Source organism: Alternaria ethzedia, assembly GCF_023757985.1.
Source record: "Alternaria ethzedia strain BMP 0044 chromosome Unknown scaffold_1, whole genome shotgun sequence".
In the NCBI taxonomy this organism is placed as follows: Eukaryota; Fungi; Ascomycota; class Dothideomycetes; order Pleosporales; family Pleosporaceae; genus Alternaria; species Alternaria ethzedia.
The window spans coordinates 1,092,429-1,107,936 of record NW_026056194.1 but is presented as its reverse complement, the minus strand read 5'-3'; the positions used below and the strand labels follow the sequence as shown (position 1 = coordinate 1,107,936).

Below are 15,508 nucleotides of genomic sequence, written 5' to 3'. Positions count from 1 at the left end.
CTCAGACTCGCACACCCGCCCTTCCTCACCACCGATACTGCACCACGACCGACCCACCAATATCGCAATGACTACCAAAGCACCAAACATGTCACTCATCGGGACAAGCTTGCCAAAGGCTCCTGCTGCTCCAGGTACCGATGCAGATCAGCCTTCTGTTACGGGCGAAAATCTCCTCAAGATGGTATGTTCCAAGAATGTGAACTGAGTGCTTGCATTGCTAACTATTGGAAGGTTTGCGATGAGACTGGCGATGCCCACTACTGCTCCTCTACGCGCCAATCGAAGAAAAGAAAAACACGCCAAACAACTTCACCCCCACTCGACGACACCGACAAGCCCTCGCACGCTGCGCATGACCACATGAAGGCTTCAGTCACCAGCGATACTAGATCCAATACCTTTGCGTTCATGCGATTACCCGCCGATGTACGTCTTTGCGTCTATGATCAGCTGGTGGCCATGCCAGTAGCTCGATCACTTGTCGGGCCTCACTTTCAAATACACCATGCGAAGCCTTCTGTGGGCATACTGAGAGTCAGTCGACTAGTTCGCGAAGAAGCCTACCCCATCATAGAGCGCGGCCGTTTGAAGAGACGTCCATCATTAATCGTCAAGGTTCCTGCGAACAGCAGCCCAGCCGATACATCAAAGTACCTATATCGGATCGCAGATTTGATGGGTGACCTCGCGTACCGGTTCCGGAGAGCTCGGAAGGAGGATAATGAGCAACATAGCACATCCAACGAAATGCACCGATCGACACTGCTTAGTCTTCATCAGTGGATCGAGGAAGTGTTCGTCAATGACTGGGAAGGCGCTACGGAACATCGCGACAGCACGGCTGCCATGTTCGAGTTCTTCAAGCGGGCGATCCTTACTTTGCGTCAAGGAACGTTCAGTATGCACATCATGTTGCACGACAGCAGTCTCGTTCTAGGACACCCCGTCGGTGACTGGTTTTCTCTTGCTGAAAACTTGAACGCAGTTTCAGCCGAGTGTCCATCTCCTATTGATGAAATGCTTCAGGTCTCGGTACCAGAAGATCGCATTTCACATATGCGGAATCTGCTCAACACGCCTTGTATCTATGGAAAACGCCTGCGCCCTGGGATGTGGAGAGTTGATGTGCTCAAAGGCGGCACTCAACTACTGGGAAGCTGATGAGTAGTTTCTGGAAGAAGAAGCCTGGAAGGCCTCTTACTGGCGATGGGATCTTTCTGGATGACTTCCCTTCATCGTGGTACCTTTTGGTGGCAATTCGGTAGGGGCGTAGCCCATTTTCCCAGTCAGATTTTGCTACTACAACGGATACCAATGCACAATTCCCTACCAAAGATCTCCGTTTCAGCGCCACGTCTTCCTCTAAGCCTGCGGAAGAACCTTCTTCAACACCTCGACCAATCCCTTGATCTCCTCCTCGGTGTTATAATGTACCATACTGACTCTTGTCACACCCTCTGGCTCCAGCTTCAATAACTCATCGCAAAGCCTCTTTGAGTAGAAATGTCCCCATCTAAACCCGTAGTTACTAATCTTCTCCGCCTCAGCCACGATCGCCTTGCTGCTCATGCCCTTGACCGTGAACGAGATCGTTGGTACTCTTTCCTTGCTATCGCTCGAGGTAGAACCCAGGACCGTGACATCTGGTCGTGAGTTCAGGAAGTCGAGAAGAATAGCCTGCAGCTTTCCCTCATGCTCAGTGATGGCGGGGAAAGCGTCGGTGAGGTAGGCGGTGACCGTTGGAATAGACTGTACGCATTCGTAGTTCGAGCCAGCGAACCCGATCTTGTCTTCAAGAGTTTTGGTAGGGTTGAAGAAGTGAGATAGGGGCTTCATGTGCTGTTGGGCTGAGTTGCTGGCGTAGAGGGCCTAAAGATGTGTACGAAGTCAGCATTCGTCTCAAATATAGCTCGCAAAGTTTTATGTCGACTAACCGCGATATGTGGGCCGTAGACCTATGTCATTTTGTTAGTACCATGGTAACAAGAGGGTAGAGTAGATGCCGGACGGACCTTGTACCAACTGAATGCGTAGAAATCGACTCCAAAATCCTTAACATCAATCGCACGATGCGGCGCGTAGCTAACTCCATCCACGCAGAACAGCGCGCCAACCGAATGCACCGCCTCTGCAATAGACTTCACATCATGGATCGTCCCCAGAATGTTGCTCACGTGCGTGCATGCTACGAACTTCACTTTGTCGCTCAACAGCGGCTTGAGGTTCTCGGCTGTGAGTTTGAGTCCATCCTCCTTTGGAGACGCCCACCACTTCACAGTCAACCCAAGACGCTCAGCCATGAAAAGCCAGGGCTTCGCATTAGTCTCGTGCTCCATCTTTGAGAGGATGATTTCTGAACCCGCAGGGAATTGCAGGGATGAGCCGAGGTTCATGAAGAGTTGTGTTGTTGAAGCACCGAGAACTGTTCATCGTCAGCAACAGGATGCCCAGGTGTGAATGAATCTGATGGTTTCGTTACCGATCTCATCGCGGCCAGCATTCATGTACTTTGCGGCTGCTTGATAGCCCTCCTCGTACTTCGTGTTCGACTGCGTGCCGGTGTGGTATGAAGCGCCAAGCTGAACATTGGTCTTGGACAGGTATTGTACTATTCTGTATTCATATGAGTCATCATATGTATCCACGATCTAGAAATTAACTCACGAGTCAATCGCGTCGCCCAGTGCCTGACTGCCACCGGCGTTGTCAAGGAAGACCTGATCTTGCTGAAGTGCGGGGAAGCGCTCCCGAGCTTTTGAAATATCGAACGTCATGATGCCAATGTCGAGTTATCAAGAGTGATAGGAGTTGAAGACACAAGTTTGAGGGGTTCAGAACTTTTGCTAAGATGCTGTATACCTATGATAGCCGCCGGCACGCCCTATGCAGATAGTGCGGGGCTTGGCTCAATTCAGCAGGTGCTAAAGTCAACCTGTGACGGCATTGCCTGCCCCACGTTGCGCCAGTAATCAGAACGCGCATCCTCGAGGCTGCAAACTAATGTCGTGAAATAGAAGAAATGAAGTACCCCGGTAAGATCTCTATGAGACAGGCCGCCATACGCTTGCAAGATCATGTTCTTCCATAGGTGTCGCGAAACCCGATAGCTCTCCCATGCTCGGTCCTACTCCAGGCCAATTGGTCCTTGATCTTATCAGATCGCAACCCAATAATCAAATGATCATCGGGTGAGTGAACCCTCAGCGAAAGTTGCTTCTCGCATGGTAATCCGCACCCTGACCTTCGAAATATCCCAAGAGACTAGCCAATGCCGCTGTATCAATATCGCATGGTCTACCCATCTCGGACTCCCACTCCTCGTCAAACATAACGCCGTTCTCGTAGGCGTGTGCGAGCCAGGGTCCACGAAAGTATTCGCCTATAGCTGGTCCCAGCCACTTAGTCAAACTCGGGGTCGCGGGCAAGCCTTGACCAATGTAGTTGTCGTTGTAGTAGATACCGAGGCGGTGCGGGGGTATGCGCTTGAGATAAGGCTGTTCCTGAATCACCCAACCGAGTATGTTCTTGCCGAAGAAGGGCTCGCAGGAGATGGTTGCGGAAACCTCAACGCTGCCGTATTCAACCCAGACAAATCTTGGCAAGGGCTCATCTTCGGGGAAGAGGAGACCGCGAAAGAAGCATGGACCAGGTCGGGGCTCGAGATCTGCGAAGGACTTGCAAAGCATCTTGTGCATCTTCCAGTCTTTCTTCTGGCATGCGGTAGAGCAATAGCGTGCATTGCTACAGGTGGAACAGCGTTGTTCAGCAGGCTGTTTGCAGACGAAGCAGGCATGGGGAGTTGTAGGCGGAGCTGGCGTCATATCTTCTGGGTTGGTGATCTTTGAGAAGGTGTCATGGAAAGCAATGGATAGTTTAGTAGCGATAAGAAGCGATTGAAGGAAAAGGCCATACGAAGGTAAGCGGTGTTCTACGTACTTTAAACCGCGAAGACCTTCGAGGTGAGAGAGTCTCTCACTTTGGCTTTCCACATTTCCACTTCTTCTGTCCCAGCTGACTCGAACTGACCTTCCAGGCGTCCTGATTTGGTAATCACATTACCTTTACCTTCCTCCAAGAACTTCCCCGTAACTTGCACAGCGATCTTTAACAGCTCTACCGAAGGCACACCGTCCGTCTCGATATCTTTTTTACCCGCTGCCGTAGAGAAGACGAAGCCAACAACAAACGGCAGGTTGCTCTTATGTGCTTCCCACTGCTTCCCAGATTTGGCAGCAATGATAGGACTGAACTGCTCCTTCATCCTTTCCATCAACTCCCAGCAAAGGTCATGCATGGTGAAGTAATCGAACGTGATTTCTGGAGCCTCGGCGTGGAGAGCAGTGGCCAATTTTTGTATGACGTGGGTTTGCCTTTGAATGGCCGGCATGACGGCGGCGAGGGAGGAATGATGGCGTGCGCCTTCTTTGATCTCGTCTTCAATTGTTTCAGCTGTGATGAGTCGTTCGTCGCCATTTGTTGAAATACGCGAAGCCATCCAGGCCGATACTGGACCCTTGAACTTCAACAAACGTGCGTTTGCTTTGGTCTCCTTGACCTTCGTATTCCTCTTTGAGCTTGCCCAGTTAGTTGCTGAAGCACCAATAGCCATGAGAAAGTTCTTCCAATGTCCCTCAAAGTCTTTAGGGGGTTCGCCAATGAAGTAAGCCGAATTTCCCTGCATGTCCCACAGCGTCTGAAGATCCTTCCACTCTTCCGAAAGAAGCTCAGTCTGGCGCAGGGCATGGTATAATTGCGTTACGCACATGACCGCCCCGGGTGTTGCGGCGTACTTGACAGCTTCTCTATGGAAGACGTTTCGCGCATAGTGAATCCTGCAGAAATAAAGGCACAAGGTCAGTCTATGTCTCACATGCATTTCGTACAGTCAGGACCTACCAAAGACCACAATGTGTGGGGTTGCGACGCCATACGGTATAGTCCTTGTAGGGAAAAGTAAACGCCGATCGGATGATCGCGATGGGATCGACCTCCATGATCTTATCGACCGATTTTACCAATTCCTTCATGTCGGAAGAAGCTCTAGGGTATGTCTCAACGTATTTCTGGAGCGTAGTAAACTCGTTGCGCATCTGCGTCCAGCCCGCACCAACCTCGGTAGAGTAAATGATGTCGAGATATATATGGAATGCAAAGCACGACCAGATTGGTGGTTGCTTGTTCGTATTCTCCCTTGCATAGGATTTCCGCGCTGCCTCGAAGGCGATGACAAACTGATCCTCAACCGCTCCCGGATGATTGTGTAGCAAGGGAAGATCTTGGAACACTTCCATCAACGTCGACTTATCGCGGGCATACTTTTGCTTGTTCGTTCTGGGTGGTGGACCCTCATTTTCATCGAATCGACCCCATTTGCCATTGTAGTCCATGACTGACCCGGACGCGGAGAGATCGTTGTAAAGGTAGACCAGGAGGCCATTACGGGCGTTGTTGAACAGGGCGTCTGCGATGTCGTAGGCTTCGAAGTTGTAGTCGTTCCACCAGCCGAACCAACCTTTCGCTTGTGGGTCAACACCAGCTTCTTTAGCGATAGCCAGAAAGTACACCTCATGGAACGGCACGCTTTCGACGAGATGCTTCATCACTGGATAAACTTCGTCGTGCATGCTGTGCGCAAGCTGAATTGCTGTGTTGGTCGCTACCGACACAGTTGCCAAATCGAGTTCTCCCGCATGGTGCCGACCCCATAGGTCTGCAATCTCAGCACGAAGGCGGGAGAGGTCGTCCATCAACATGGTCATTGCCATAAAGGCATCAATGACGGAGTCGGTCAACACCTCAGCAGTGTAATCCAGTTTCATAGGTTTAGGTGGAGGTACCACGTCTGGTGCAGCCAAGAACTCCGCCGATGGCTCATATATATCCAAAACCTCGAAGATGTTGCGAAGTCCAGTCTGTCTGACTCGGTCTTTATCACTCCGAGGCTTAGCATTCTTGATGCTGTTGAGATCGAGAGCATCGTTTCTCATCAAAGGCTTGAGTGCATCGCGAACACTTTCTAGGACAGTGACAAAAAAGCTGTGACGGTCATCTGACGATTTGTCGACAGCTTCGCCGGCAGCTGCCAGCTTGTGCGAGAAAGCACTTCGAACCGATATCACCCGATCAAGTGCAACGTTGAAGTAGTCCGGCACTTCTACAGTGCCTTTGACCTTAGCAATGTGAGCAGACAAAGGTACGAAGTCCTTGATAGCAAGGGTGTATTTCGGCCTGGACGTCTGCTTGTCTGATCCACTCTGCGTAGTATTGCCGGCTTTTCTGGCTTTGCCTTTGAGCCTTTGCGTCTTCTGTTCCGTAGGAGCAGGCGGTTCGAGGGGCTTGTTGTAGCCAAATGACTTGGCTGTAGACGCGACTACAGAAAAGGGAGATTAGCGCGTGCATCTCTCGTAAGTCTGGCCGCAACTTACGCCATGATGCCACGACATCCGTATCGTGCTTGTATTGCTGGTAAACGCTTCGTAGGTTGTTGGCCGCCATTGTAGTTGTGTAACTGCGTCTATTCCAACCGAACTGACCTCAGTACATGGGTATCTGAGTGTGCAGCCTGTCCGTCTCTACTAAGTGGAACTTCGGGGGAGATATTCTGGGTGTGTTGTCTTCGCTACCATAGATCGTAAATGGGTAGAGACAGCTTTCTGGCGGTGCGCGAAGATATTGCTGGGTCCTTCCCCGCCACGCGTCGCGTCGCGATCGCGACAAATCGCTGTCTGAGGCACGCATCGACAAAAGCAAATTCCAGCCCCCAGCATCTTGGGGTGCAGAGTTTTCTAAGCGCATCCGGTTTTCCGCCCCGTCCATTGCTAAGTGATGCAGACTGAAGTGTTGTACTCCCAGTGGTAATTCGATGTCGCGCGCCTGGATGATGGAAGGCCAGATGGATGCGGCCGCCCGAGCCGTGGAAAACCGCCATGCTAAATTGGGACTAGCGTTAATGACATGCGCTGTGCGGCACAGCGAGCACCTGCAGCATTGCAATCCAGGCTATCTCAATCACCCTGTACTTCATCAAATTGGTACATCTAGAGAACGGCTCTGAACAATGGAAGGGCTGCTGCCGCTTCAAACATCCAGAAGTGAGCGTGCCAAACATCCGCGTCACATACGTCATCATCTAACGCTTCCCAGGCGACAGCACCAGCTCGCTGAGTACTCTGCCCAACGAAATACTACTCCAGGTCTTTTCGCATGTCGATTTGTATCGTTCCATTCGTGTATTGGGCTATATTCCAGATGACCCCCCTCCAAGCTCTCCAGACGAGTATCTCATTTCCGATTTTCGCGCTAATTCTCGCTCGCTACTCAACATTGCGTTGACGTGTAAGAGGTTCACGGTTCTGGCTCGCGAAGTACTGCTCTCTTCGCTCGTGCTCGAGGTCGGCTTCCCAGGAACATTGAATGAGCTTTCCAATTCGGACATCTACGGCCTGATCTGGAGATTGCAAGCACGACCGGAATGGAAACGACATATAAAGCAGCTGAGATTATGCTTACCGTCGGAAGATCGTGGTATCATGAAGTTCAGTGGACGAGGTCCGGTAGAGCCTCACGTGAACTATCTTGTCTACGAGAAGGCGTGTGAGATCGTCGCTTCCCTCGACCTACCTGTTTGGTGGAAGACAGGGAAAATTGCAGAACTGAAAGGCACATTTGCACGTGCTTCGGCTTCCGTGTTCTTAGCTCTGTTACCAAATATAGCGACCTTGTGCATATTCGACCCAGAGTCAAATCTTACCCTCGCTGAGCCGCATTTCCAAGACACGCGCCGTTGGCAGAGATTTGCTTTCAAGCTACCGACCGCGCATGTGCTATCTTATTTGAAGTACGAAAGTCCCTTACCGCCGCTATTAGGGGGTGGCTTGGAGCACTATCCCAATTTGCACACCCTCGACCTGAGCATCAGACTTCAAGGCCAAATACACTCGCAAATTCGCATGGCATCCGAGCACTACCTAAGCAGCCATTGTGCACAGCCAACGATCCGACATCTCCGTCTAGACTTCGAGGTCAGAACGGTCGGCGTATGGAATACCACTTCTCGAGCGTGTATGACGAACGTTCTCCGCGCCTTTCCCAATATTCAATCACTCGAATACTACGCGGAACCGTCGGACAGTAAGAACCCGTATCGGAGTGTCCGCGCGTTTCCTGCCTATCAGGCAAACATCCAATACTATCCTACCGGGCCGTCTCCTCTTGAGGATGATGTCTACGTAGATGAGCAGCACTGGGATCGAACGATATACGATGCGCGGAGCGAAGTCACCGACTACCAGAACCTCGTGGACGGCATGATACATCTGCGACCAAACCTCGAAACCCTGAAGCTACCAGGCGGCTTCTGGACATTGCCAGGCGCGATGCGCAAACCTTTACCGCGATTCGACCAATTTGCGCAACTCAAGAAACTGGTCATTCCTCAAGCAGCGCTCATATCGATCAAGCTCGACAACATGCGTTTCGACGCCGTCTTTGAAGGCGACTTCGAACTTTCACCGACGCAAGCTCTTCCAACTTCTTTACAGCACCTCAAGGTCTTTGACGTTGACTTGGCATTCTTAGAAAGCAGGTGGCTACAGGATCTCTTTGGCGCGCAGAAGGCCGAGAACCATTGGCCGAGGCTGCAGTGTGTAGAGATCTTGATGGGGCCTACAGTCACGGGGTTGTGTCTTGAGGAGTTAAAGGCTAGGCAGAGCGATGCGGAGTTCTGGAAGTCGGTGGATGAAGCGAACTTTGAGGTGGTAGTGGGAAGGGATGAGGAGGGACCGGATGCGTGAGGTGGCTCACGACTGTCATGTACGAGGCGGGGATATGTTTACAGCGGCCTTTGGTCGATACAACGAGATCATGTATATGCCACGCTACTTCGAACGAAGGGCAAGGAAGTCGAAGTCGTACGATGTGGGCTTCAGAAGGAATTGAGATGCACCTGTCAAACTCTCAACATTCAATGTAGGCAACTGGAGAGATCTCGCGCGTGGGATTTAACGAGGAGAAAATAAGTGGTAAAGTTTAGTGATTCGTATAAACAGTATGCAAGTCTATATATGCACAAAGAAGTCGTAGTATATACAAGACTCCGCCCGACCAAGCGAAGTCCGATCATGCCTTCATAAACGCCGCGCTATCATCGTTCAAGCCTCATAGGTATCATCTAATCCAAAAGTAATCCCACCCAATAGTATCAAAGCACACACATTTAGACCTTGGTCTCAAACATGCGGGCCTCGACGTCCTTGCCAGCAAGCACAGAGTCGTTGTCAATAGCACCGTCAGTGGTACCGACATGGCTCTCGCTGTAAGCATCGAGCTCGGCGCCCTTGACCATGTTGAGGTAGATTGGGTAAGACCAGGCAATCGCGAAGAAGATGAGCGGGATGCACATAGCCTTCCGTGTTCCAATGCGGTCAGCGACGTTGCCGAGAATGACGGGACCAACGGCACCACCGCAGACGGAGGAGACGAGGAAAGAAGCACCGCGCTTGGTGTGGCGTCCGAGACCGCGGAGTGTAAGGGCGAAGATGATGGGGAAGATGCAGGACTCGAAGAAGAGGACGATCATGAGCATGCTGAGACCTCCCCAGTTGGGACGGGTGGCGCTGCCAGTGTTGGTGCCGATCGCAGCGCTGATGAAGATCATGATCAGGGTCTGGAAAGCGAGGAGAACGTAACGGGGCTTGCCGCCGTAGTACATGAGTCCGGCTGCTGCGAAACGTCCGACTGCGAAAAGGGCTTGGGCGATGGCGTAGAAGTTGGCTCCCTCGTGGTGGCCTTCAGTAACGGAAAGGTCAGGGCGTGCCTCAGCCTACAAATTTGAAGTCAGTAAATGTTTCATAGCATATGTGTACGGGTTATACGAACAAAATAGTTAATAAAATAAGCAGCGACGCCTACTTGTCCAGCGACGTAAGAGAACTGAGCAGCGGTACCCCAGAATAGAGTGTACTGCTTGCGGAGAGGCTTGTCGACGTAACCGGTAGCAGCGGTGGTCATCTCGGCTTGGTCGGCCATGTCGGAGTCGGTAATCTCAGGAATAGGAGCGAAGTAGAAGACAACAGCGAGGATACCGACGAAGCCAGCAATACCAAGATAGACCCATTGAACAGCCTCAAGAGACTTGCCGTCGGTACCAACATTCTTGAAGATAACCTGAGCAGCGAGGACGGGAGCAACGACAGAGCCAACAGCCTGAACGGACTGAGACAGCTCAAGGCGGAACTCGGAGTACTTGGGAGGACCGCAAACAGCAATGTAAGGGTTGGCGGAAGTCTCGAGAGTAGACAGACCAGATCCAGCAAGGAACATGGCACCACAGAAGCCACCGAAGCTTCGCTTGACAGCCGCAGGCCAGAACATGAGAGCACCGACGCAGTAGATGGAGAGACCGAGAATGAAGGTGTATCGGTAACCGAACTTGCGGAGGAACCATCCAGAGTATGTCAAAGGACCGATGAAGTAAGCACCGAAGTAAGCAGCCTGGAGACCAGACGACTCTCCACGGGTGATGTCAAGAGCGACCTGGAAGCGAGAGTTGAGGACATCGAGAAGACCGTAGGCGAATCCCCACATGAAGAAGAGGATAGTGACCAAAGTGACGGGAACGATGGATTGGCGGACTGTGAGAGCGGAAGCTCCAGTGACGACACGATTGTCGACAGACTTGCGGCGAACCTGTTCGTCGACGACTTCAGCGACTGAAGGGCGACGAGCTTGCTGCTCGTGGACTTGGTCCAGAGTAGGCTCTTGCGAGCCGTTGTTTCCAAAGAAACCCATGGTGATAGTAGGGTAAAGATGAAGATTGGGAACGAAAGTAGATATAGCCCAAGGATCAACAGATGATATGTCTGTAGAGGCGAATCCCAGATAGTGAGAGACGAAGAGCGAGAAGCTGATGCTGTTTCAGTGAAGGGATACAGCGCACACTATATATCCGCTCTCCGCGTCCCCAGATACCCATCTCCATGGTATAGGTCGCGACATGGGGCTGGTGCCATCCAGACTGCAATAGCAGTCGGTAGCCCATTCGGTAGTCCCATGCTGGCGTTGGTTGAGCGCGGCGTATAAGCCGGGGTGTTGGGGTAGAATCTACTGCTAACGCATCGCCCCGTACGCTACACCCCAGTATCCGCAAATTTTCATCGGAGCGCTGCCGTGATGGGCTGGCTCTTCCTCGGCGACTCAGTAGCCTGCATATTTCCCCCGAGAGTATAGCCGGCAAACATCGGATGGTGCGTGTTTGTGTCCAATCACCACGTGCATAAGCATGCACTAACTGCAGCGCATGGACGTTCTTCTCCGAGCGGTCCCACTTAGTCGTTGAGCCTCATGAGACAAATGCCTCGCAGATGGGGCTCGATAGCATCTCCGCGTTGCCAACCCCATGGAGAGACTGTAGCGCAGAAAAAAACTGGAATGCACACAACAGTGGAGTCCCCAACCCGCAAAATGCCCAATTAGCAGCCGCTCCAGCGCCTTCTAGAGGGGCGCATCATCTGCACCCCGCTGTTGATCTCAGCGATCTCGCCTGGTGCTATGTCGTCAGGGTCCTTCGGTGCAGAACCTCTAGAAGGCGTTTTTACAAGCAACGGCAAGCGAGGCTTGTAGGGCCAGCGAGTGAACGACAAGCGATCCAGGAAAGACTCTGGGCGCCACCAAGCCTTCTTTGGGGAATTCATGATCTTGTTTAGCGTTGGTGCGCACCGTCTCTTGGACGCGCAGCCAGTAGCCTCTGGGCTCCCTTGGCATGTTTTAGGCACAATGACATGAGGCCTTGTTGAGGCTCCGACTGCTGGGCCAGGGTGGTCTCGCATGGCCTGAAGCTTGGGGTCTGTGACCTGTTTGCCGCGAGGCTGCATGCTGGGCTGTCCTATGGCTGCGCTGCGATATCGCGATATTCGACTGAAGCATTTGGAAAACCGCTCAACATATGCGGTATTCGTTTAGTACATACCAGCTATGCCTAATAGCTCGGTGGCTTTGCATATGAAAAGATCTTCACATCGAGCTGAGAGTATCGGCAGTGGCTTGCTATATGCTCAATCAGTGCGGATGGAGGTCTTGACCTCTTCGTCAAAAGGTGTAGATCTTGCACTTGCGATATGGATCCGCTATACGCGACAGCCATGACATTCGTCACATGTAGTCAAAAGACATGACGCTCACAACTCAAAGGCCCGTCTGATTCACAGCTGGGCAACCATCAGCCTCCATCTCCCCATCTTTTGCTAGCAACTCTGCCGCATCTCTACCAGGTTCACCATCTTTGCCTTCCGCGGGCACTGTACCCAACCTGCAAGGGTGCCTGCACCACTGGGGTGGAAGCTGGGGTCGACATCTCAACGAGAGCTTCTAGTGTGCTTCTAGCGTGCTTCTCCGCATGCTCTTTCTTCTGCACCACGCGCATGTAAGCTCCAAAATGACGTGTCGCATGTCAGCGCCACTCCGCAAGTACCGTGTAATTGGTCACGCGAGGTGCTGGCGGGAGGTTTGTCGGGAGATCAAAGGCTAGGCGTCGGAGTTGTCTCACGTGAACACTTCTGGGCGCCACGGCGGCCTGGATCACGAAAGTGTCGGTTTTGGCCGTTCTGCTAACGGAGATGGGGTGTAGTGACGGGAACCATGCACTGTGGTGCGCTGGTAGAGGAATATGTCGCCGCACGTAGCCGACTAGTGGGTGCCGCTTTCTGCTCGTCTGGCGGTTGTTGTGATATCGTCAATGCGTCTGGGGTGCCCATGGAGCATGGGCGGAGCGTAGGCGATGCCGAAATCACTCGAATCGTGCGCGCAAAGTGCCGGACACCCGTTTGTTGAAAGCGAAAGCGGAGGTGGAAACAAGCGATTGCCTGTGTTTTGCCCCTCCAAGGACTAGTCTTTCACGCAGTCTTGTGCATAGTGGGATGATGAGTCTGTGCAAGGGTGAAGAGGTCGGAGTATTGCCAGCGAAAGCGCCTATTACCTTTACGCGCCCACTCCGTTATCTACCCCATGCGTCTGAACTTTGAAAGGTGGAGCGTTGCCGAAATGGAGATGACCAGAAGAAGCGCAGCGGCATAGATCAGGCCTCGATGTCTTCACGAAACCTATTTCCCGCCCTTCACAATGTACTCATCTCCCAACGTAAATCCTCCAAGTACGTCTTTTAACCCCTCATCATAGTCAGGCTGTACGTCTCTTCCCTCCTCGTCTAAGTTGCCCAGATAGTTCGTAATATCCCTCCCATCAAACTCTCTCACCTCAAACCCATTTCCTAGAAACGCCCACATGTTTCCTTGTCTATACTCAATCTCAAAGTCTTCATACCGCGGCGTTTCCATGATCTTGAGAAAGTGGAGGCGCGAGCCGGGCCACATGGTTGCTTGACCATCCGTCTTTCCTTGCTTGAACCAAGAGCGGCATGGTGAAGTCCACGCGGTGCGTTGTAGAAAGAGATCGGCGTGTTGGCGGAATTGCACACAAGGAGCAAGTTTGGGGGCAAGAGACTTGATGTTCTCGACCTGGCATTTTGTAATGACGGAGAAGATGTAGCGGGTCCACACTTCGATCAATGGCATGAAAGAACCATGACCGAGAGGACCGTACGGACCACAGAAGGAAAACGTGTTCGGGAAGTTGGGGATACCAACGCTCAGATAAGATGTTACGCCCTCCTCCGAACCCCATATATCGCGTAGATCATGCCCATGGGCTTTGAAGGGGAAACGCGGTAGCCATGAGGTGTCGAAGCCGGTCGCGCATATTATTACGTCGACTTCGTGGTGGTTGCCTTCTTTGTCTGTGAAACCTGTGGCTGTTATGGAGCCAATTGGGTCGGTAAAGACAGTGGCGTTGGGCGCAACGAGAGCTTCGAGATATCCCGGTGCTGGCGTTGGACGGCGGCATCCGGGATTGAAGTTCTTGGGTATCATCTTCTCGATGAGACGAGAGTCATGATTGAGCTTATTGCGCATTTCGGTGTCTGCGTATTCACGTGCGAGACGAGCTTCCTCACTGCCCTTGATGATGAACTTGAAGCGCTGGTTGAGTTCGTTCTCAATCTGTTTGCGATACTCCAGATACTTCTTGGGATTTTCTTCGAGGTATCTGAGCTGTTCCTCGCTGTCTATGGGACGTCAGTGCTCTCCTTCATATCCCGGAGGGTAAAGCTTACATCGAAAGTTTGCGCCGTTCTTTCCGGCCCAGGTCTGAGCAAAGCCTGCTGTGATCCATATTGGCGATCTAATCCAGTGGTACAGATGTTGGACCTTCTGCTGTATTGACGCAACAATTTGCACACCCGAGCTACCAGCACCGATGACAGCTACACGTTTGTTGGAAAGATCGTAACCTTCTTCGTAATTCGCAGAATGCATCAGCTTGCCCTTGAAGTCTTGCAGACCTGGGATCTCTGGCCACTTCCACTTGTTCAAGACACCTCCGGCGTTGACAAAGAACTCGGCACTGTCTTCAAACACGACGTCCTTCTCCAGATCACGAACGCGGAACCGCCATAGACCGGCCGCATCGTCCCACTCCACATGCTCCAAGCGGTGTCGCAGCCTAATATACTTGGCGATGAAGTCATTTTCGCGTTCGATGGATTTCAAGTACTCCCATATCTCCGGCGAATACGAGTAGTAATGTGACCAAAGTTTGATTTTCCAAGAGAACTGATAGTTGACCGAAGGGATGTCACAGGCGCAGCCAGGGTATCGATTTTCCAACCAAGTGCCGCCAACATCGTGGTTCTTCTCGTAGCACACTATTTCCAGGTTCTCCATCTCTTCTTCAGCCTTTTTGAGAAAGTTTAAAGTCGATGCGCCAGCGCCCATGAGGACGACTTTGACCTTTCTCTTCGTCCCCATGGGCTGTTCGTTGATTCGGTAGCCATGTTGGTCAGTTTCTGGTGGCAGTTGATCACGGACCTTTACGTTGTCGTCAGCCGCAGTGCCAGCAGCAGCGTATAGTGAACTCGGCGGATCTGACTGTATGCCCATTTTGAGATTAGTAGCTCGAAAATGTATGAAAGATGAGCTTGTTGGTAGTACACCGAGGAGCATTCCGGGTCAAACAACAACTGCGCCATCTCATATAGTTGCGCCATAGCCAGACCTCGGAAATAGCCATGTAAGGCGGAGATGGTGACAGCATCGCCAGCAGCACTGCGGGGTAAGATTATGTTCACAATACCTAGGTACCTTACACAAGCTTCGCGTGTGTTTTGACCCGTGAAAGCGCTTTCGAGCCTGCGGTCAGAATTGCTGGTGCATGACATTCTCTAAGAGGTGCGCTCTGGTGACACGGCCATGGGGCTCTTGGGAGATGGCTGCACGCCCAAAGAAACAGCGCCACCGCTGTGCACATGCGACACTGTAGTTGGCTGCAAGCATACAATGACTGATGTTAGTCATGTTTTACTCCGAGTTGGCGAACACGGGGGCTACAAAGGGTGCAGTGTGCGGAACAATGGTACGAGATGGATGATCAGGCACACGGTAGGGCTCCGCTCCCGGTT

The 15,508-nt window shown here is 52.1% G+C and overlaps 3 protein-coding genes across 3 annotated transcripts; all 3 read right to left on the bottom strand.

The window, feature by feature from the left end:
- Positions 1–1,365: 1,365 nt before the first annotated feature.
- J4E87_000359 (uncharacterized protein) lies at positions 1,366–6,498 on the bottom strand (the record flags this gene model as incomplete). The annotated part of the gene is made up of 9 exons (XM_049372017.1): positions 1,366–1,872; positions 1,938–1,958; positions 2,016–2,425; positions 2,483–2,616; positions 2,668–2,755; positions 3,302–3,713; positions 3,980–4,835; positions 4,900–6,373; positions 6,429–6,498. 9 exons carry the CDS (start codon positions 6,496–6,498, stop codon positions 1,366–1,368), a joined length of 3,972 nt encoding a protein of 1,323 aa, XP_049238151.1.
- A 2,719-nt stretch (positions 6,499–9,217) lies between these two features.
- J4E87_000358 (uncharacterized protein) lies at positions 9,218–10,791 on the bottom strand (the record flags this gene model as incomplete). Its single annotated transcript, XM_049372016.1, has 2 exons — positions 9,218–9,823; positions 9,880–10,791. The coding sequence occupies 2 exons, from the start codon at positions 10,789–10,791 to the stop codon at positions 9,218–9,220; spliced, it is 1,518 nt and encodes a 505-aa protein (XP_049238150.1).
- Positions 10,792–13,097: 2,306 nt separating this feature from the next.
- Positions 13,098–14,990, bottom strand: J4E87_000357 (uncharacterized protein; the record flags this gene model as incomplete). Its single annotated transcript, XM_049372015.1, has 2 exons — positions 13,098–14,116; positions 14,165–14,990. The coding sequence occupies 2 exons, from the start codon at positions 14,988–14,990 to the stop codon at positions 13,098–13,100; spliced, it is 1,845 nt and encodes a 614-aa protein (XP_049238149.1).
- Between the last annotated feature and the right edge of the window lie 518 nt (positions 14,991–15,508).